Genomic DNA, 24,298 nt, shown 5'->3' on the forward strand with positions numbered 1-24,298 from the left:
AGACTGGGCAGAGGGTTTACCTTCCAACAGGACAGTGACCCTAAGCACACAGCAAGAGTGGCTTATAGACAACTCTGTGAATGTCCATGAGTGCCACAGCCTGGGCTTGAACCCAAGAAAATATTTCTGGAGAAACCTGAAAATGTGCGTCTGCCCCCATCCAACCTGAAAGAACTTGAGAGGTGAAGAAGTGAGGAGACAAATGGCAGATTGCCAAATGTTGATGAGCAAACTTGTCGCATTAAATAAAAAAGACTTGAGGCTGTAAAAGTACTTCAGCTAAATATTTAGTTAAGGGTATGAGTACTTATGCAATGCATGTCAGGTGTGGTTGAAGGGATGAGAGCGAGGACTCAATTGCAGGAGGAAATAGGGCTTTTTTAATAATAAAAAAAAAATCAACAACAAAAACTTCCCCGCAGGGTAAAACAGACTGGCAAGGCTTCACATAGGGTAAGATCTATGACGAACAGGCACAGGACTGCAAACATAAGGAGATTATAAAGGGAGCAAATGAGGAGGGTAATGAGTAAACACAAGTGGGGCAAATTAACAAATAATCAGGAAACAAGGTGGGTGGGGTCAAGACAATTGACATGAGAGCACATGGCACATCGAACCAAACAAGACAAGCCATGTGCTCACACAAAACAAAACACAAGCACATGGCCAGCAAAACAAAAATCACTAGCCATGTGCAAAACAGGACAGGAACAAGCAGCTAATGAGGAGACTCATAAGCTGCATGTTCATAAAACATGACAAACATGAAAGCAGGCATCCAGTGAAAAAACACAAGCTGCCTGCCACACAGAACAAGACAAAACAAGAGGAAAAAAGCACGCGGCAGAAACCGAACCGCGTGCTGAACAAAACACACACACAGAGGACAGAGGAGCGCATGGCCCGAGCGAATTCGAAATCGCACGCTCCCAGAGCGAGGACAACCCTGGCGCGTGAGTGTCCGAACCCCGACACGAAACCAGAACCGAGCTTGAACAAGACAGGAGTGCCGGGATCCGAACACCAAGCCCCAACATGAAACAGAGCACGCAGACAAGAGAGCGCGCAGCTCGAGCACACTCGAAGCCACGCGCTCACCAGAAAACAAGACAAAACTGTGTCAGGGCTCCGTCACAAAACCATGAATAAACTACACCGAAGTGACAGAACCCTGACAATGTACTTATTTGAGTTTTTTATTTTTAATACATTTACTAAGTTGTGACAATTCTGTTTTTGCTTTGTCAATATGGTGTATGGAGTGTAGATAGATGTGGGGGAAAAAAAGTAATTTAAAGTTTAACATAAGACAGCAACATAACAAAATGTGAAAAAAATGAAGGAGTATGAATACATTCGCAAGGCACTGTGGCTTTGACTAATAATTTTAAGCCTTTGTATAGCACTATTATTAACTTGATGACTTGGAAAGTCCTAGCTTCCGCTTCATCTGCTGTGGCTGAATGCAAATAGGCTATTCCCTATTTATAAACGCTCTCATTGTTATACTTTTCAGCGTGTGAATAATAAACGTGAACTTCTGCTCTTGTCCAAGTTTTAGTGCAGTTGTAAAATGATCTGTTCCTTTTCACTAGGCGATAAAGTTCTTGACAATGCCATCTGATCATGTTATAGGTGTGGGAGTTTTTTGGCATCCGAAGTGTGCTTAATTTTCACTGGCCTGGTTCCGAGTGATGAATTTCCTGACCGTTGTTGCACGGTGTAGTGGTTCCACATTTCTGTATATTGTCATTATTATTAAAATTAGGAGTCAGTCAACAAAGCCAAGTTTACTTCCTCCGTGTAATACAATGAAAACATTTACAATTCTCTGTCACTACGCTAACTTGTAATGTGAAAATGGGGTGTGGCACAGCACCACCAATCAATCACAAGACACAGCCAATCAGAACAGCTCTCTGTTTCGAACGCTCTTTCACACTGGCAAAATATACTTTATCTGATTAATGTGAAATTCCAGGAAGAACACATACCTTATTTTCATGACCGCTGTTATATTTCTCAGTTTTTTTTCCATGCAATGCGTTTAATTTTGCGTTAAGCGTTGCCCATAGACAATTGTAAAGGAAAATGCTTAACTTGGCTTAATGCATTAAGATCAATCGCAGTAAACGCATAATTAATAAAGCATACTATGTACAGACAAGCAGATGAGCCCAGAATACAAACACAACATGTTTAATTACAAGTTAAGCATTTTACATAGAAAAACATTATAAGGAAAACGCTTAACGTAAGTCAGATTTGGGCCACTTTGGCCCAAATCTGAGTTTTTTTGCCCAAATGTGACCCATATCTGATTTTCTTATGACAGTCTGAACAGCACAAATCCTATTTTTTTCAAATCAGGCCCAGGCCACTTTCATATGTGGTCCTAAATCGGATACATAATCTGAATGGCCATGTCGCATTTCATGCGAGTTTTAAGTCATTGAAATGCGACAGACGTCACAATTCTGCGCTGGAGGAGGCAGGAAGATTAAAATCATAATGGCAGACAATAAATAGACATTAATATCACTTCGTTATTTATGCTCAGATTGCACATTAAATTAAAAATTGCTAAACACACGCTAACACAGCATCCATTTTTATTTGCGTAAACACGTCACGTCTTCTTCTGCGCATGCGGGTCACTTCAGGGCCGTATACGGTTCACACATGAGACTGATGGCAGTCACATTTAAATGACAATGTGAACAACAGCGCAAGACAATCCGATCTGAGCATTAAGACCTGCAGTGAGAACTAAGTCTACGTCTTTTAAATGCACAATGACAGTGTGTCACATACTCTTGGTTTACTTTAGAGACTGTATGCATCTGTGCCCTCATCTTAAATTGATGTATTAACATTAATTTCACTGATAATCAGCCATATCTTTAATTCAAATAATAGTGGGCTGGCTTGTATGGATACAAATGAGCAGCTTAAACATGAGTGAATGGCTTCAAAAGTGAAGATGATGATTCATTTTTCTTCTGTTCTTCAGAATAATACCGCCGCTGTTTCATATCCTAAATCAGTTGTATTTAAGTAATGTGATAATAGAGAACAGGCTGCCTTTATCCGCATACTGTGTGAGTAGATTATAACAATGAATGGGATGAGGACATGTCTGCCTTTTGTGAGACTAAAATCACATTAGAAGTGAAGGACATGACCTTCTCATAGCTCTCCCAAACTGGTCTAGTGCACTAAATACCAGCAGATGTATAAGAGGGTCCACTTTGATTAAAATGCATGATTATTCTTAATGAAAAATATTTTTGCTTATAACCTCACATTTCTGAATTTTGCACATTGATTGCATTTAACTGTGATGGCATTTTACAGTTTAGCAGGTCATTTAGTCATTAAATGGTGTATTCCTGGGTCTATAATCTAAATGCTGTTTTATTTAATTGATTTTTAATGCCAGCTAGCACTAAATGGATGTCAGGAGGAGGCAGTTGTGGCCTAACGGATAGAGAGTTGGACATATAACCCAATGGGTGTGGGTTCGAGTCTCAGGTCTGGCAGGGATTGTAGGTGGGGGGAGTGAATGTCCAGCGCTTCCTCCACCCTCAATACCACGACTGAGTTGGGACCCTTGAGCAAGGCTCCCTGGGCACTGCAGCATAAACGGCTATCAACTTCTGTGCGTGTGTGTGCACTTGAATGGGTTAAATGCAAAGCACAAATGGTCACTTCACTTTCCTTTTTTTGACCATATATATCATATACCATATATATCTAAGAAATATTGTAATTAAAATGTAGCCTAATTTATACCTGTGGTGGCAAAGCTGAATTTTCAGCATCATTACTCCAGTCTTCAGTGTCACGTGATATGCTGATTTGATGCTCAAAAATCATTTCTCATAAATGATCTTGAAGACAGTTGCTGCTGCTTAGTATTTCTCTGAAAACCTTAAATTGATTTAAAGTGACAGTAAAGATATTTATAATGTTGCAAATTATTTGTATTTCAAATAAATTCTGTTCTTTTGAATTTTATATTCATCAAAGAATTCTGAAAAAAAATCTATCAATAAATAGATAATTAATCAATAAATTATTTTCTGTATACTGTGTGTGAGTTATGTTGCCTTGACAACACTTCGGTCATCAGGCCATGGCTTCAACACAAGCATTGTCATATCCACTACAACTTTACAGCAATGGTAGAAGTTAAAGAATATGGCAAGTCTACAACAACATATTTGCTAATGCCAATCTCTTCCTTCAGGTCACGTTTCTGTGAATCTTTCATATATGACTCTAACGAGCACACAGCGCATTCCTCCCTCTCACTCAAGCAGTTTCATTTTTTGCACAAGAAGGCAAACACAATGCTTTCCACTACCGTCAATAACTAGACCATTTGTTACCATTTTCAGGCTCATTGTTGCTTTTGCTCAGCAGTTGGGCACGGAAATGGATTCTTGGACAAACCGCTGTTATTAATGGATTTTGACTGAGCAGCGCTGGCAGATGAAAATGAAAATGAGAGACTGTAGATGAACACTGCTTTCAGAAACTTCATAAGACCTCCCTATTGACAGGCGCCTTTTCAGTTCTGTGATTAGCATTACCTAAATTTGCATTGGGCCTAATCAGATATTCACAGAGCACAGCCATGTGCCAGAGTGTACATACATTTATTTTGCCTGTGTTTGTGTCCAAATTAATCAATAGCTCAGATGAGTCATTAGCTTTAAATAAATTAATAATTTATGTTTGACCAACAGTGCTTGAGAATGAAGACTCCAAGTCAACCAGAAAGAGGCTTAACCGATCAGAGATGTTGCATCGAGGCTGATGTTCATTGATTTACCCACTTCTGAGGAAATTAATGGACTCATTTAGAGCCTGGATCCATTAGGCTCTCGGTAATGGAGAATTGTTTTAAAACAATTTATTATTTTTAAGTTATGATCAGAATAAATATGATTACCGTATAACCCCTTGATATTTGGGACGCTGTGATGGTTTTGCCTTAAGGAGAAAGAAAAAAATATCACATTTTGTGATGCTTTAATGGCAAAATCAGTGGTTCTCAGCATTTTTGACTCCAAGGCCCCAATTTTTTCTCAACAATAATCAAAAACCCCATGACTTTTCAAGCTGTTTGTGATTTACTGGATAAGAAGGCTAATGAATATTTTAAAAAATAATTTCTAGCCAGTATCTTCTCGAGCTTGGCATATATAAGTCATATACATGACATTTCAAGGTCAAGAAATAGCACTTTTAAAATGAGCCTTCCACATATATTATGTGAATGGTTCTTCAAAGACTAAATTCTTATAAAAATAAGAAATAAAATAAAATAATCATGTAATGCCATCTTGAAGCCTGCTTGGAAGTTTGGTGAGTTTGTGAGAACCATGGTTAAACATAAAGATAACTTGGTTGTTTTAAAAAATAGCACTTTAATGCTAAGAATCACAGAGAGGTTTTCAAATGGCAATGAAAAATTTAATTTTTACTTTATAAGTAAATAATTAAAATATGTGATATGTCTCTGCATGAGCACTTCAAGAGCTTGTTGTTTCATTCAGTGTTTTTGTACAGTATTGTATATTCAGTCTTGTAAACATCTAAACTGAATAAAACATTTCATTTCACCTGACATAGGTAACAGCTGCTCAGCAAACAATTCGAAGTATACGGTCAACAACGTCAGCGTGAGAGTCAAGAAACTTGGAGAGGCCATTTCATTTTCAGTCAAACGCACTATGAATTAGTATTAATTTAATGTACGTAGGCTATATTGTAGCTAAACCTTTAATTTAGCAGTTGCTTCGTATTTTGCCACTAGATGGCACACTCTTAAACTAATTAACTGACTTTATTTATACGGCAGGCTACCTTACGTGACACTGTCTGTGGAGCGTCTTAAATGCGAGGTTTGAAAAAAATATTTGATTTAAAGTGTTGTCTCTATTGTAAAGTTTGTTGTACATAGCCCTAATATAAATAATTGACTATGCTTATTATATATGATTAGCGAAATCTACACAAATGGCAATGTGCTAGGCTATTTTATGCCTCGTCTCATTAGCATTTCCAAGCTCTTATTAATTAATTTTGGTAAAAATTCTCTCTTCATCTTGACTCTAACATAATTCTGTTTTTACGAAGTTAAGAACCACAGTATAAGTAAAACTTTCCATCTTATCTCATGCAAACACTGAGTCAAGTTAAATTTGAGTTAAATCAGGTTTATTTTTGTTCTTCTCATTTCAGTCTAATGTTAAAAAAAAGAATAAAGAATGCAATAGTCCCTCTGGAAGCACGGTGACATTTGTGTAACTGTTGCCATAAACAAATGTTTTGGGGGATGCATTTGCATGTTCTGTACCATGATGGAACTGGGCAGAGACCGGAGAGAGGAACAACTCCCCGATAAACCAACAAATGAGCACATAAATAAAGACTAAACATAGTATGTTCCAAAATCTGCCCGACAGCTGTATCTCAATAATATTTTCATGGTGCTCCAACTTTGGCACTTTGTTCATCTCTCATGTCTGATCGTTTACAATCTAGATGAAACAGATCATTTTACAGCTTTTGTGTTATTAGTGATTTAAGATGAACTACAATAGGAAGCTTTCACAACTGTGTCAATAACTCATTAAGATAACTGTTAGAATAATTCACATGTGCAACCTTTTGGATTTCAATGTTAGACAAGCAAATTAGGCTATTCATCAAGTACAAAACAATAACACAACAATGAATGACTAGACGATGATGAAACATGAATATTGAATAAAGAATACTGAATTGCAAATTTATAAAAAAGACAGCTGACAAAAATGACTGTTATGTTCAATGGATGGAAACAAACATGAAATGAGAAAATTAACAATAAAAACACAATTTTAACAAGTGGCCTCTGATAAACTCTTCTTAAATGATTGCTTAATTTCAGCAGTATTAAATTCTAACTAATTTGTATATTTGACTCATTAATGAGCAGACACCACATAAAAAAATATTTATTATTATTAAACCTTTATTTATATATATATATATATATATATATATATATATATATATATATATATATATAATAAACTATTGTTGTATCACTTCGAACAAATAGAACTTTAATATCATACCTCTGCAACAACATTCTTACCATATAGACTACATATAGTTTGCAAGGAGCCTTAACTGCAGCTGCAAGTTTATATGGTGAGGAGCTCTCTTAGCTCCGCCCACTCGGCACAGCATCGCTTTGAGTGACATTTAGGCTATTATGAGGCTGTCGCTGCAGGTGGAATGATCCATCTCGTCTTGTGAGCTGTTGCGAAAGAGTTCAATTGTTTGAAACACTGGTGTCTTCATGTAACTAGAATGGAACGGCCGAATTAGACCCCAGGAAGTGATCTTCAACAGGTAAACCACTTTACTCACTATTTAAAAAGGAAGACGATGCATGTAACTAACTGTTTAGTAAGTAAACACTTTAGAGCCATACTTCTCTACGAAACTCGGCGTCCGATAGACCGTCATACGTTGGAAACTAAACCTTATCAGGGTTGTTATTATATATATAATGCTCCCAAACGTTGTGTTGTTTTTGCACTTTGTGAACAGTCCTATGCGTACACGTCTTGACTTTTAATCAGTGTAGAAGTAGGTTAGTAGTTAAAGTTCTTTCCAATGCGTACTTGCGCGCATAAATGAAGTAACTTATGCGAGCAACAGCTGAATTACTGTGATTATCTTTTTGGCAGAAAGACAAAAACTATAGTTCGACTGTCATTTTACTCATAAAATCCGTCGTTGTCTCCATTTATTAGTCACACATCCTCCCCTACCGTTCTAATAACCAACAAATAGGATGTAATGAGTTTAATCTCGCAGCTCCAACATGGGCTATAAACTGAATGTCTGATGCCATAGCAAAATGACTGATAGAAACAAGTGTGCGTGCTCTGTGCACTCATTTAGGATCTTGCACTACCATATTAATCTGACACCATTAATCCAGTGACAATGTGTGTTGAAGTGGATTTTTCAGGTATTTACTTAGTGCGCATACATGTCATTGTACTGTGTCTTCTGCATGCTCCAGATATCAACTTGTTACTAAGATTCTGTTCATGGGATTTGGTGCATTCATTGTTGCTTTCTGTCATCAGGTTATGATTGTGCATTAACACAAAATCCTTCATTTCACAATCACTGTGTGCAATTAAATATAGTCAGATCAACTGCTATTGTCCTATTGAGGCACACCCTGTCTGTACCCTTCCGTCCTGCTTGTGAGATGTGCATAGTGTGAAGATGTCATGTGACCGTTAAATGGGATAGACAAGGTTCCACTATGCATGTTCAACAGCTATTCTGACCTCCTATTTGCTTAACAAATTGAACCACATGTCATGGCATGCTTACTTTGATTATGACTAGGTCTTTAGGAGAGTCCTCATAAAACTTGGAAAGCTTCTCTGAAGACAGCTTGCTCTACAGGAATAGTAGTCGTTGTAGGATACCTCAAAAGGCTTGGTGTGTCCGCCCTGCCTTGGGCCTTGCGAGTTTCATGATGTTCTCCAAAAACATCCATGGCAAGCTTCTCATCCACTCCTAGTTGACTAAAGAATAAACTCAGTGTGGAATTTGCATTGTTGCACATCAGCAAACGGTAATGCCTTATTAATGTAATCACTATTTTGGATTTGACATTTATGAGTGAATGCATTTGTATAAATGAGTTTTGAATGCCGAAATTATTTGATTCATAATTCAGAGTGATTTATATTTCATGCCATATTTATTTAATAACATGTATTAATTATAGACAATGTCATATCATGAATGTGCATAATGATATGGTATACTCGGGTTGATTATTCACACAATTGAAAGTGCAATAATTGGTTTGGGATGAGAAAAATCTTAGAGAAAAATATAGCATTTTATTTGTTACTGCTAAGTATTTTAATTAATAGAAAATTGTTGGCAACACACCAGTAGTATAGGCTACTCTGTAATAGTTTAGTTTTTTTGTTTTAATTTTATTAAAAAAATGCATTAGTCTGAAGGCCATAACAAAGATTGTCAAGTTTGAAACAAAACATTATAAAAAAGTTTAAGCATTAAAAATATTCATGAACAAATTTTTAGTTAAGTGCAAACATAGATTAACATTCTGAGCATTATGAGAATTTTGACATTTCACTTAGAAATCTAAATAGAAATATGCAAGCACAGATTTTTATAGTCCAGAAATACACATGAAAAGCATGCCATGTCTACCACACGCTACACCTCACTGGGGGAGAGTAGAAGGCTCCTGTTTCTGAATTGTGAATGTCATCAGATTGGCTCTTAGGTTCATGTGCAAGGCATCGTCCCTCACAGAGGTTGAATTGTTAGTGTTTGCTGGGTCTTGTATCCAATTCCAAGCAGATGCATTACAGCTGGAATGTGCAGACTCACTCTTCAACCCTAAACAATGGATTTCTTATGGTTCATTTGAAACAAATGCATATTTTTGTCATTGATCTTGGCAAGTAGAATTCCTCATAAATCTCAGTTACATCGCTACATTCTGTCATCAAGTTTAATTTGAAATGCAGTTTGTGATCTAAGGCTTCTATTTGGCTGTCAATGGCACACTGTCAACAAGAACTCAGGAAGCATGCTTTGATGAGTTTTGATGATCTTATTCCTCATTCCATTTTTTTATATAATTTATTTTTTTAATAATAAATTTATAATAATAAACTAAGTCAGTTTTTGATAATGAAAGGAGCTGGAATGGCACTGTCTTATTTGGAGATTCTTGGTTCTCAGATCTCAGCCTTGCCTGTATACAGTTAAAATATGGTACGTCATGCCAATGTCAAACTTGGTGTGCAAACCTGACATGGCATTTGAACTGAGTAAGATTTAAAGGGATAGTTCACCCAAAAATGAAAATTCTGTCATTAATTACTCACCCTCATCTTGCTCCAAACCCGTAAGACCTCCGTTCGTCTTCGGAACACAAATTAAGATATTTTTGATGGAAGTGAGAGCTTTCTGACCCTCCCATAGACAGCAAGGATCCTTACACGACCAAGGTCCAGAAATGTAGTAAGGACATCGGTAAAATAATCCATGTGACATCAGGGGTTCAACCGTAATTTTACAAAGCTACGAGAATGCTTTTTGTGCGCAAAAGAAAAAAAAAAAACGACTTTATTCAACAATTCATCTCCTCCATGTCACCCTATAGTGCCATTTTGGAGAGCATCCACTGAACGTAAACCGAGTATGCTGTTCTGTGTCAGCTGCGTCACGCGGATACGTTGTTTTGGTTCAGATCAAAGTGCAAACAATGTCGAAAATATTTCCTACGTTGCTTGCGCTTTTATCTGAACCAAAAACACATCTATGGGAGGATCAGAGAGCTCTCAGATTCCATCAAAAATATCTTAATTTGTGTTCTGAAGATGAACAAAGGTCTTGCAGGTTTAAAATAACATGAGGGGGAGTAATTAATGACACTATTTTCATTTTTGGGTGAACTACCCCTTTAAGAGCTTCAGCAGAGAGGAAGATTTTCCCAAAGAAATTTTGCCCTGTTTCTCATAAAAAGCAATTTTATGCCCTAGAAGGCTTGGAATATTGCCCATGAGTGCATTTGTCCCTTTTCTCTTGGGGCATTTTTTAAGTCTTTTGGTGTTCCAACAGAAAGAAAGTCATGCAGGTTTGGAACAACAATGTTTTAAATGATTTTCATTTTTGCGTGAACTGTTCCTTTAAGGAAGTAGCGCTCTGTTATGTTTATGCAATAAGACATGACGTATATAGGTTTTTATCTTACTGAAGTGCTATATTTAGTTTTCTCATCAGCAGAGTCTTCGTTAAATCAGAATACCATTGACCCTAATATTTAGATAGTAAAATATCAGTCAAGGCCCCACATCAGAACTGCTGTAGCGTGTTTCACTTTCACACAAAACAGCTTGGTGCAGTTCCCCTGAACTGGTAGCATGTTGGAGCAGGGTTGCAGCCCATTGGCTGATGAGGCGCTTTTGGTTTGTGGTTTTTTCTAAAATCGGATGGAGCCACAGGAGCACGTGGTAAGGGCTTCCGCTAGCTCAGTTTTGCGCTAGCTTTTAACATGACTGAAAATCAATCAAGCAGGGTCCCACAGGGATAGACGGCAGCGTGGTGCAGAGCTAAACAACCTGTAGATGTAACATACAATTTCACTGTTCTTAGATGCTCAGTGAACTTGAAAAAAATGTAAATATTCTTCTGTTAAACAAGCACAAAACTGTAGGTTCTTGACTTTCTTCAACCAGGCAGCAAATATCTGACTTTTTTTCAGACTCGGTCCTATTTAGTATTTTTTTTTCTTTTGAAAGAATTTGAAATTTATTCAGCAAGGGTGCATTAAATTAATCAAAAGTTACAGTAAAGATATTTATAATATTATAAAAGATTTATATAAGATTTCATACAAAATTTCTTGTTCTAAAGTTGTTTAACTTTAGATTCTTTAAAAATTCTGAAAAAAGTATTACAGTTTCTGCAAAAATATTAAGCAGCACAGCTGTTATCAACATTATTAATATTAAAAAATATTTCTTGAGCAGCAAATCCGCATATTAGAATGATTTCTGAAGGATCATGTGAAGTAATGACTGTTGAAAATTCAGCTTTTTCATCACAGGAGTCAATTAAATTTCAAAAATACTTTCAAATTGAAAACAGGTGTTTTACATTTTTAATCAAATAAGTGCAGCTTTAGTGAGCATTAAAAAATCGAACCAAAACCGTATGTGGTTTGAAATCCACATGAAATCAGAATTTTATTCAACGCGTCTCAGTGGTCAGATCAGATTCCAGATAGTTTTTCCATTGTTCCAGACGTGACGCAAATGTAACATAATACAAAATGCATTATATATTTGGGAACTGTATCCAAATTCATGCAATTTCAATCACTTCTCCTTGGATATACTGGGGTAATTTATAGTGAATAAGTTTTTAGTCAATAAATAAATAAATTTCCATTAATCCATCTCTTTCCACACCAACAGGGATTTTCAGATGTTCAGATGCACTTAGACACCGATGTAGATGCACTATATATATATTGACTTACTCTGATAAGTGGAAGTTGATCTCCTGATAATTAAAATTTTAAATATACTTCAAAAAAAGTATCACTTCTGCTGTGCAAATTTAAATGTGCTCCCAACATTTCTCCTTTTATGAGGCCAAGTTAAACACCTGCTAATGAAATGAGGAAGTGAAGAGCGCTCTCTTACTCACTAACTCCAAAATAAGTGAAGAGGAAATCTGGTCAAGGTATAAGACAGAGGTGGGGGTGGACTGCGTGTTTGTGTGTCTGTCAGGGTGAACCGCTTTACGTGATGCTTTAATTTTTGACTCGACTGAGTCACGTCCTGACACAAACACAAAGCCAAAATGATAAATGACAGTATATTGCTGTTAATCATTGTGCTGAAATGTGAGGGGAGAAACCCGTAGTTTCCCAAACAAGAGTGATGTTGATCTCGTAAAGGGGGGCGTTTTTGTCGTGGGAGAATGCTCTCACCCTCAATTGCTTTCAAAACTTTACTCTCCCACGCGTTTCTCTGATTTCCAAAAATGAGAAGCTGTCTTTGCTTTTTTTGAACAACAATGGATGCTGATGGCTAATATTAGATGTATGACTTCTGATGTGGCGTATGCGACATGTCTTCATCCCTCCCACATTAGAGACTGCATGTAAAACTGGAAAATGCTGCCTAAAGTCTGCAGTTCTTCCTTCCCTTTAACCAGAAGCCCACTGAGGTCTGATCAAATGTCTCCTGTCTGGTAGGGATGGGGAAGTGAGGCCATTACAGTCTGTTTGCACTCGCATAAGCAGCTGTTGCAGAGCCTGGGGGGGGGCAAAAGCGAAAGGGCAGATATAGGAATGGAATTTGGGATGATAGATACACAGGAATATGCAAAAGCGTGTGTGGGCATATCAGTAGTAATGGTTTGATTTCGTTTGCAAAGGAGAACAATGCTGGTATTATGCAGCCGAAGGGGGCCGACTGCACCTTCAATGCATCTGTTCAGGGCAAAAACGTATGCTGAGACATTTGTCATGCAGAGCCTTGTGTTAATATGTTACTGCACATTAATATACATTTATGTCTCATAGAAAACCAGGGAAAATATGAGAGGTCATAAGTATGCTGGAACTTTTTTATTTTTATTTGTAAGGAATAAATTGGCTCAAAGGCCAGAAAAAGACACGAAGACACATTGTATTGTCTCTTAAAAGTAGGTGAGACAGACATCGAAGTAGGGGTGTGCGATATGACGATTTTTGATCGTGGACGATAAAAATGTCTCCACGATCTGCTTTTGAAGAAATATCGTAGTATCGCGCTACCGCGCACATTGTCAAATACAGTTCTGGCGCCGCCGTCTCTATATTCTGTACAACACGACATACAGCAGTAGAGTTACTCAGACAGGACACTGCACTTATTCGCGATCGCAAAAGTACATTATTTGCATACAAGCCTTGCTGGTTAAATGTTTAATTCGCGCGCTGGTCTGACCTGCGCTTGTTCTGAGCGCATACACCTGAAGCACGCGCACTAAAACGCCTGTCTAACAGCGCCTGATTACTCAACTAAGTTATATTTTGCGCTAATACTGTCAAAACACACAAGGTTTACATACAGACTGAGTTGGTTATCTCTAAAATGAAAGTAAATAGTTAAGAGAGAAACGGATGCGTGCCTGTACTGTTTATTAGATGCGTGCAGCTCTTAAAGGGACAGGACACTAAACATGCTGTCGACTGTCATTAAAGGGATAGTTCACCCTAAAATTGAATTTCTGTCATTATTTACTCAGTGGAAAACCAAACAGTTGCTGGTCTACATTGACTTTGATAGTAGGAAAGAAAAATCCTATGGAAGTCACTGAGAACCAGCAACTGTTTGGTTTTCCACCTTCTTCAAAATAGCATTTATAAATGTTCAGCAGAAGAAAGAAACTCATTCCGGTTTAAAACAACTTTTGAGTAAATGATGATATAAAAATAAAACATTATGACAGAATTGACAGACAGATGACAGAATATTAATTTGTGGGGGAACTATTCATTTAACGTTAACAAAACAACAAAACGCAAAATAGAAAAATCACTCACTATTCTTGACTGAAAAACTTTAATACAGTTGCTTTAGGAATCAGTCTATCTAGTGTTTTATTTTTATATTTGTTCATTCAATTTTATTGAATGCTCTGCTAAATACACCTATTGTACCTGGAAATAAAGCACTGTTTGTTTTATTTGTATATTATGTGTATTTGTAATGTGTATCTTTGTTCTTATTTTTTAATAAGAAAAATAAAATAATGACAAAGATTTTTTATCTTCACCCACTTTGGCCTAAATATCTGCCATGCATCTTTGTCTTTCTAGTTTGGCTGTAATGCTCAGACAACTTGTAAAACCAAAATAGTAAAACTAACAAAGAATCGGGATAAAAATCGTGAATCGTGATATTTCTATAAAAAATCGTGATATGATATTTTTCCCATATCGCCCACCCCTACATCGAAGTATTCTCCCAAGAGAAAGTCTCCTCATTTATCAGTTTCATTGTGATTTAGTTTCTTCCAAAGAATGGAACTGTGGTATGGTGACTGTGTAAGGAATGCTTTTTTGCCATTAGATAATGAACCGTGTAATAAGGATGAGGTGTAGGCTTGTTAAAATATTAAAAGGTTCCGTTTACAGCCAAAGGTTTAGATTTTTCTTTTTAAATGAACTTTTATTCAGAAAATATGCATTAAATTGATTTTCTTTTTGAAATAAATGCCGTTCTTTTGAATGTTCTATTCATCAGAGAACCCTGACAAAATGTCTGTTTTCACAAATATTAAGCAGCAAAGCTGTTTTCAACATTGATGATAATAAGAAATGTTTATTGAGCATCGAATCTGCACGTTAGAAAGATTTCTGAAGCATCATTTGACACTAAATAAATATATTAACATTTTTAAAATCTTAAAAATAGATAAGTTCTTTTTAAATTATAATTTTGAAAATACTAGTATTTGTACTGTATTTATGATCAACCTTGGTGAGCAAAAGAGATTTCTTTCAAAAACATTACAATAATCTTACTGATCCTAAATAATCTTTGTGTATGTGAAGCATTGATTGTTGAATATAGATTCAACAACACTGAAATGGGGGAATTTCTTTTTGCTGCTGTATTTGGATGGTTGCTAGGTCTATGTTGATCATCTTTTTGCAATGGAGTGTCAAATCTGTCAATCTGTCCAAGAGCTGATGACAGGTTACGTTCCTCTGTTGTTTCCTCTGTGTGTGTGTGTGTGTGTGTGTGTGTGTGTGTGTTTATTGTTGGTCTATGCAGTTCACACCAAAATGAAATTCAGTCAAAATTTATGCTCCCTCATGTCATTACAAACTTGAATGACTTTCCTCTGTGGAACAAAAAAGAAGATATTTTGAAGAAATAGCACCAAACAGTTTTGGCGACCATTGAAACACACACACACACACACACACATGTTGGTTTTTGTAGTTTATGGGGAGTCTCCATAGGCGTAATGGTTTTTATACTGAACAAACTGTGTGTGCTATTGCCCTACACCAACCCTACACCTAAACTTAACCCTCACAGGAGACTTTGTGCATTTTTAGATTTTCAAAAAAACACCATTTAGTATGTTTTTTAAGCCTTTTGAATTACGGGGACATAGGCAGTGTCCTCATAAACCACCTTCATATTGTAATACCTCTGTCATACCCATGTCATTATACAAATTTGTGTCCTCATAAACCACATAAACATACACACACACACACACACACAGATATATTCATCTCTTTAAGATGCATACAGAGCAATGTTCTCAAAGATAATAATTACATTAATAAACCCATGAACATATGAATCTAGTAAAAAAAAATTGCAGTGACCATAAGTGCTTGCACATTCAAGTGTTCACTTGATTTCAGGATATTTGTGCCTTTAAACTGTCTTATGTATAGCCTATATCAGCATTTTATCTGCCATCTGCAGCCCTGCTCTCGCTTTTCATAAGATTCGACCATTAATCACTGTGCTGCAATCCGTGATCCAGGTGCACAGTTCATTCACACGATTGTGTGCTGCAGCCATCAGAGATTCAGAAGACTATCAGCTCAGTTCAGCATTAGTGGAGATGAACTGTCCTCTGCACTTTCACTGTCATGTGCTGTTGCATCTTCACAGCCACTGTCCACAAGGTTCAAAAAAAGATATGGTTTATTTCACCTCTCTGAAAGTAGGCAGTGTGTGACTGCACACAGAAACATGATGCTCGCCGCAGGACACAAATGTGTCGTTATGGTGGCGCAAAGCTGTCACAGCTGCAGGTCCCTCTTTCATGAATTGTGTTTTATTGTTGACATTATAGAGAAGATATTTAAAGATAATACATGCGTGGGTAATAAAGGTAGTGGTGTGAAAGTAATTCCACAATTGTGGAAACAATGATTGTCATTTAAAAATGATACAGATTTGCAAGTGTCAATGGTTGTATGTTTTTTTTTTTTTTGTATATTGTATGAATCTGTTGTAACGAAGGTCATTTTGCATTTAAATAAACTATAATCAACATTTGAGCAAACAAGTCAACATGAAACCAGTAGAAATCATGTAGTGTGGTATGGAATTGTATTGTTCTTTAACATACCAGTTGTTCAGTTCACAAAACATCTGACAAAAATGCCAAAAAACAATTTTGAAACTTGTGAGTTAAAGATTATGTGTGGCTTACATTGCAAAGACTAAAAGTCTGTCCCTCACAGCCTCATCGTTTATCGTTGTGAAATTCATTATCGACCCTGATTAAAGCCTGCATGTCAGTGGCGTCTGCAGAAATTGAAGATTGTTTTAAAATAATTCATTATATTTAGAGCTGCATGATTTGGGAGAAAAAATCTTTTTGGAAAAAAAAAAGCTTTTCTGTGATTATTTGTAGGGTATAAAATGTGGCCAGAATTTTGTGATTATATATCAATGTGACTTACTCAATAGTAACAATAATAGTTTTAATTTCTTCATTTTCAAAGGTTAAATCATCAGACTTTAATTTTGCTGCAAGGAGCCGCTAAAACTTATGTTTTTGACAGCAGTTGGTTTTATAAGCACTTCTCATTATAAGTTTGCTTGCATTGCCGAATGCCAGAAGCGACCGAGTCACACTGAGACACAAAATACATTTCATCACAGCCTTGATTTTATTTTTATCATCACAAAATTTATTTTGATTAATCGTGCAGTCCTAATTCTTTTAGTTTTAGTGTTCAGTGTTATATTTTATGTTAAAAAAGCCAAATAAACCATACAACTATACTATCGATATAGTATAGTTGCCTTTGTCTCACAGGCTTTCAAGTCAAGAGGAAGTAAATGAGATCATGTCGATCGAATGGACTCGTTTATCTTTGAGCATGCAATAACAAGTTTGTTTTTTATCTGATGTGCTGTTAATGCTATGGTTGTGAAAGGAGTGTCGAAACCTCATCTAAAATGTTATTCTCGTCTCATAGAGGCCTCTGCAGGAATGGAGAACGGAGGCTCAATGAACATGCTAGATTACGGGGAGGCGCTGTGGGAAAATGCCGAGAAGAACCGGTACATCCTGTGCCGTTTCGTCAACCCCAACAAGCTGACCTCATATCTGCGCCAATGCAAGGTCATCGATGAACAAGACGAAGACGAGGTGCTTAACTCTCGCCTGCTGGAGTCCAAAGTCAACCGAGCAGGTATTATTCAGTGTTTTCCTGTCTGCTTAAGCGTATACCGTAGCATTGTTTATGATATGATACGGATCCGCCCAAGGTTGGTTTTGCTCTCCAAATCGTATTGCAGGGACATCAACATTCATAGATGCCGGTGACAGAAAATACTAACCACCGTGGAATATGGAAATGCAAATTCAATGCTGAAAACATTTACATGCAAATCACATCATCAATCAGTTACTCGGTCACCCCATCGTTCACTGTGTTTTTCCAGTGGTGTAATGTGATGATGAATGGACGCTTTTAATCCTGTGAGCTGCCGCTGTAGTTTTTCTTTCCCAACGACACCTTCCTGAACCTCTGTGTCATTTTTCAACTTCCGAATGGCCACAAGCAAAACGGATGACAGGAATTTCACCCGAGCGGCTTGCTAAAGTCTGCATTGTTTGTTTGTCACAAAGCAGACATCAAAATGCTTGTTTACCACGGCTGGGATTTTCACAGCCCCCTAATGATTATCTTTTCCCTCTGGGACCGGCAGTTTGGCACGTATTTGGCACGTATTACAGAAGATCTTTCAAGTACTTTTTGTGCCATGGCTTTCTCTAGTGAGTTAAAATACAATGCACTGCTTTCATTAAAGACAAATCTGGACATTCCTGCTAAAGCAGCACTACAGAGTTAAATCAAACGCAATGCGATGAACAGTTTGTCTGTCCACACCAGGCGCAACATTTCCATGAGATGCTACAAAATCAAATACAAATCACAGCCAATCGGAAAATTGTTTGGGCGGAGCTCTCTCTGAAAGCCTGCTGCTGTTTCACGCTTGCAACAAAGTGGATAAATACATAATCAAAATTCTTAACATTATTCAAAATACATACTCAGTGACTCGTACACTGTTTGTCATGGAATACGCTTGTTTTCATAGTTTAAATGTTCTTTTTCCTTTGTTGTTTTCAAGATCTGAGGTTAATTTTCAATGATCTCTTTCACAATGGATGTTAAAGTCATTCGAAATGATCTTAAAATTATAATAATATTATACCAAACACAGTCAGTACTTGAGCTGTCAGGATGTGTACAGGATGGTCGACCTGTGCACCCCTAAGCAATAAGTCTGATTGAATAATATCATTTGGATAGGCATGTTTGCAGGACCCTGACAGTGTGAGGACCTAGTTTTATTTAATCTACCCTAGAAATTATTTGATATTACAGTTCATGTAACAATTTCATCATCTCTTTTTTTATTTCATCAACAATAATGGAAAAAATAATAATATGATAATATATTTTTAAAAATCTGATCATAATCCGTAATGTCAGAGATTGCCTGTTCTTTTCATTTTATTCATTTATTTTTCATGCATGTTTAAAAAAATAGTTCACCCTAAAGTGAAAATGCTGTTAATGCTGTTCATTTATGTCTTACCATCTAAGATGTAAAATTTCCATTTCATTCCGACTTTAATATTTCAAGTATATTAAGAAATATATATGTGACCCTGGAGCACAAAACCAGTCTTAAGTCGCTGGGGTATATTTATAGCAATAGCCAAAAATACATTGCATGGGTCAAAATTATAGATTTTTCTTTTATGCCAAAAATCATTAGGATATTAAGTAAAGATCATGTTCATAAAGATATTTTGTAAATTTCCTAATGTATCTCAGTATCTCAAAACTAAATTTTTGATTAGTAATATGGATTGCCAAGAACTTCATTTGGACAATTTTAAAGGCGATTTTCTCAATATTTTGACATTTGCACACTCAGATTCCAGATATTCAAATAGTTGTATCTCAGCCAGATTATATATATATATATATATATATATGGCATATAGCATTTTAGAGTGAAAGATTTACCCATAATATATATGATATGACATCACAAAATAGTGGCTAAGTTTAGATAAAAAAAAAAAAAAACCTTTCTGATAATGATTCATCCAGACCACATTAACATGCATTATTTAAAGTAATCTATAAAGGTCACAGCAGGTAGAAATAAGTCATTGTTGAATTTTTTCAGTTCAACAAGAGTCATGCTGCAGTGGTTTATGTTTCAGGTCGGTTGCTGGATATCCTGCACACAAAGGGAGAGCGAGGCTATGTGGTTTTTCTAGAGAGTCTAGAGTTGTACTACCCTGACCTCTACAAACTCGTCACGGGGAAGGAGCCTACACGCAGATGTTCCACTATAGTCGGTGAGCCAATTTAAATTAAAATGCTGCCCATATAAATGACCTACAACCATGCCTTAAAAATGTTTGTTGCCTTCCATCTGCTTCCCCTCTGGGATGAGCATCTGCCATAAATCCCCTTTCAGATTTGCGCAGTAGCCTTATAAACAATTACTGTGGTGCTACTATGGTACACTAATGGTGTCAGGTGGTGATAAATAATTACTATAAATATATATCATGATATTTGCATGACATTTCAAGAATACCATGGTACTTTTTTGTGCAGTAGTGTTTAATTGACTGTATTTTGTTCTTTTCCTGTAGTGGAAGAGGGCCAGGAAGGGCTAATCCAGTTTTTAATGAATGAAGTCATAAAGCTTCAGCAGCAATCCAAGGCTAAAGACGTGCAGCGGGTGGACATCATCACCAAATGCCGCACACTAGAAGATGAGCACAAGAAGCTACGACTGGCCAACCAGGAGCTGCACACTTTCCAGGAACGCTACAATAAGATGAAAGAAGAGCGTAATAACTATAACGATGAACTTATGAAGGTGAAGGACGACAACTATCAGCTGGCTATGCGATATGCCCAGCTCAGCGAGGAGAAGAATATGGCCGTGATGAGGAGCCGAGACCTTCAGCTAGAGGTCAGAGGGCTTCAGCAAGCGTTGCAGGATTGTCTTTAGAAATCTCTCTGTCTTCTATATTTACTGCTAAAAGTGATGGGTCACTCATATTTACTCAAATGATTTATGTGGGATACAAATGTTGACTGCCGTCTCTAGATTGACCAACTAAAGCACAAGCTGAACAAGGTGGAGGAGGAGTGCAAAATGGAAAGGAGGCAATCTCTGAAATTGAAGAATGACATTGAGAACCGACCTCGGAAAGAGCAGATATTTGAGATGGAGCGAGAGAATGAGGTCTTGAAGATCAAACTCCAGGAGTTGCAGTCCATCATACAGGTGAAGATGATTGTTGCATCACAGTAAATAGAAGACAGCGAAAAGCAAACAGTTGGGAAAGGTCACTCAAAGTCAGAGATTTCAAAGTTGTTTGTTTGCTTGTTTTGCTTCTTTGTATGCACAGCCCGGGCCTCTACCTGATTCAGACAAGGCTATCTTGGATATCCTGGAGCATGACCGACAAGAGGCTCTAGAGGATCGCCAGGAGCTAGTCAACAGACTCTATAACCTGCATGAAGAGATCCGACAAGCCGAGGAGCTCCGTGACAAGGTTAGGACCAGCCTTATACTGAAGTAATCATTTCAGCTTCAAGCTCCTTTTCAAACAATGCATAGCACATACAGGTGTTGGGTAAATACACTATTCTTCATTACTAATGAAAACTCACAAAGAAAACTTATAGAAATGGTCAAATATCAAAAAGAAATACATTACCAGTCAAATGTTTGGGGGGGGGGGGGTCAGTAAATCTTTTTTGTTTGTTTGCTTGTTTTAGTTTACAATACATACATTTTTAGATACTTGTATTCAGCAAGGACGTATTAAATTGATCAAAAGTGACAGTAAAATATTGTTTCAAATACACACTTTTCTTTTTAAACTGTATATTCATCAAAAGAAATGTCACGGTTTCCACTAAACAACACACACCTGTTTTCAACACTGATATTAATAAGAAATGTATGTTGAGCAGCAAATCAGCGTATTATAATGATTTCTGAAGGATCATGTGACACTGAAGTAATGTTGCTTTTCTATCACAGGAATGAATTACATTTTACCATATTTTCAAATAGAAACCAGTTATTTTAAATTGAAATAATATTCACAATATTGCTATTTTTATTGTACTTTTAATCAAATACATGCAGACTTGTTGAGCACTAGACAACTGTTTCAAACAAAACCAAAAAAATCTTACCCAAACTTTTGAACTGTAGTGTGTCTTATGGTGATGCAACTTTTTTAAAACTATGCTTTGTTATTCTTGCTATGAAAATAGCTTTTGGTGTTGACATGGCGTTAAAAAAGAGGAACGACTTTGTATCCATATTTAATGAAATAATATAAGTACGCTTTATTCTTATGCGAGCTAGATGCATTGCAACTAGCAATGCAATGGATTTTTGCAAAATAATGAGTCATCTTATATGGCAGCATAAATTTGCTGGATGCTATTTGAAACACTATAAGTCCACCGTATAGTATAGTGCCTGAAAAGGCTGTCTACGTAGACAGCTCACTTTTGGCGGAGACCTTAAGCGTCAGGTTGTATTGGTCAATTTGGTCACATCCCGAATGATCAAATGCCCTCATTATGAACATGCCAAATGTGATATTACATTGGCCTCACGGGGGATTAAGCGTATTTAATATGGTCTCAGCATAAGAGTTTTTAGTTGACGCTAGAAATAATGAAGTGTAGGCAAAGGTTTTTTCTCTTGTCACACATGAACAAGAAGTGACAGAGGCTGATGAGGACTGGCTGCTCTTAGTGGCCCCTTCTGCAATGTGCTGCAGCTCTAATTAGAAGCGCATCTGAAGTGACGTGTGAAAAGTGTCAGAATTCAGGCTAAGACAGGAAGGGAGGGGGAGGGGTGGCGGCAGTGACTTCTTATCACAGTCAGCCCTCTTTTGGAGCTTTTCAAATGTTCTTCTACTTGCATAAAATGTGCATTTTAGAGTGTCGAAGGCCTACTTCAGCCACAAAAGAAAAAAAGAGCATTTGAGTTAGTCTTGTATAGCTTACCAGCGTCTCTCTTAACACTACAACCAAGTTTAATGTGTGCTGAGTGCTTGTTAAAGCCAGACATCCCACATTCCCAAAAATATGTTAGTGTTTGTTTGTTTATTGACATGGAAAGTAATCCTTGATTGAAAGTGTTGGTGTGCTATGGAAATTTCTGTCACAACAAAATGGAAATTTATACTGTAGCAGAGCATTTTTCTCTGTAAATGATGAAGCTTTGTCTCTTCGACATGCAGTCAGCAAGGTTTGAGTCGCATGAGACTGTTTAGTGTTGAATGATGGTCTGAGGGGTAGGTATTAATAATCTGCTGAAAAGAAATCCTACAAACTGTTGATTTTGAATTTTCTAACAGTAAGGTTTCCTCTCAGGGTCATGCGATACAATTTTGAATGATGCCACTTTGCTCTTTATTCTGTTGATGGGTTTATATGAGAAATGTTTAATCCAATAATGCACAGTACCTGGAAGAGAAGGAGGACCTTGAATTGAAGTGCTCCACTTTGGTGAAGGACTGTGAAATGTACAAGAACCGCATGAATACGGTCATGGTGCAGCTGGAAGAGGTTGAACGTGAGCGTGACCAGGTTGAGTACTATGTTCCTACTCATGGCTTTGGATTAGTTCATTTCCTTTTACTTAAAAGGGCTATTGATATAGTATAGTTTCCTTTGTCTCACAGGCTTTCAAGTCAAGAGATGATGCTCAACACCTCGTGTCTCAATGTCTGATTGACAAAGACAAGTACCGCAAGCAAATACGGGAGTTGGAAGAGAGGAGCGATGAACTTCAAATTGAAATCGTACGCAAAGAAGCCAAGATAGTCAACCTGGAGTGCAAACTGAGACGGATGACCAAAGAAAATGGTTTGGATCAGGTGAGAAATGATCTATGTGAATGAAAAGTTTAGTGGGTTTTTTTTCTCATTTTCCCCGTTTGAAACTAGAAGGACTATGTTTATACTATTTTATCACTATATCAGTTATTGGCTAATTGACTGTTGTTATTTATATTCTTATTTTATCATGATATTTCCCCCCCCAGAGTCTGCCACGAGACATTACTCCACTAATTATAGCTCAGCACTTTGGGCAACCTGATGGAAATACAGGAGGTCCTTCAGAGGACTCTGGAGAAGACACTGTTGATGATATAGAGCCTAAGCTCCAACGCAGAAGTAACCTTAAGGGCAGAGTGAGTACAAACTTGAAGCTATGTCTTTAAATCTCTCATTGTAGATCTTTGTTCAAGAATATCATTCTCATTTATTAGATTAACAGACCAAAATCTCCAGCTGCTGGACCCAAAAGTCCTCAGTTCCAAGGTAAAATGTTTTTAAAGACCTTTGACGGCGCTGCGTGTGAACTTGCAGGTAATATGTCATTATCGTATGGTATTGTTCACCGAATGTTTTCAAAAAGAATTTCATGTAAACTTGGTTTTCTTTTATTTAATCTCTCACTATATAGTCACAAATGGAGATCTGTCAGAACCTGCAGCCACTGACAATACAAGTCTCAACACTGCCAGTGCAGTGATTTCTCCTGCAGAGATCTGCTATAAAAATGTAGGCTTTAATA

The 24,298-nt window shown here is 37.0% G+C and overlaps 1 protein-coding gene across 1 annotated transcript in view; it reads left to right on the forward strand.

Moving 5' to 3' along the window:
- Positions 1 to 7,279: 7,279 nt before the first annotated feature.
- The window catches only part of LOC306853902 (caspase recruitment domain-containing protein 11-like), a 29,370-nt gene continuing 12,351 nt past the window's right edge, over positions 7,280 to 24,298 (forward strand). The window contains exons 1-11 of the mRNA XM_079391588.1: positions 7,280 to 7,419; positions 17,612 to 17,827; positions 19,885 to 20,022; positions 20,326 to 20,651; positions 20,790 to 20,969; positions 21,094 to 21,240; positions 23,180 to 23,305; positions 23,401 to 23,595; positions 23,763 to 23,912; positions 23,991 to 24,090; positions 24,188 to 24,285. Coding sequence (XP_079247714.1) covers positions 17,626 to 17,827; positions 19,885 to 20,022; positions 20,326 to 20,651; positions 20,790 to 20,969; positions 21,094 to 21,240; positions 23,180 to 23,305; positions 23,401 to 23,595; positions 23,763 to 23,912; positions 23,991 to 24,090; positions 24,188 to 24,285 — 1,662 coding nt within the window. The 5' untranslated portion in view covers positions 7,280 to 7,419; positions 17,612 to 17,625. The remainder of the gene's footprint in view (positions 7,420 to 17,611; positions 17,828 to 19,884; positions 20,023 to 20,325; positions 20,652 to 20,789; positions 20,970 to 21,093; positions 21,241 to 23,179; positions 23,306 to 23,400; positions 23,596 to 23,762; positions 23,913 to 23,990; positions 24,091 to 24,187; positions 24,286 to 24,298) is intronic.

Source organism: Barbus barbus (genome assembly GCF_936440315.1).
Source record: "Barbus barbus genome assembly, chromosome: 3".
Taxonomy (NCBI): Eukaryota; Metazoa; Chordata; class Actinopteri; order Cypriniformes; family Cyprinidae; genus Barbus; species Barbus barbus.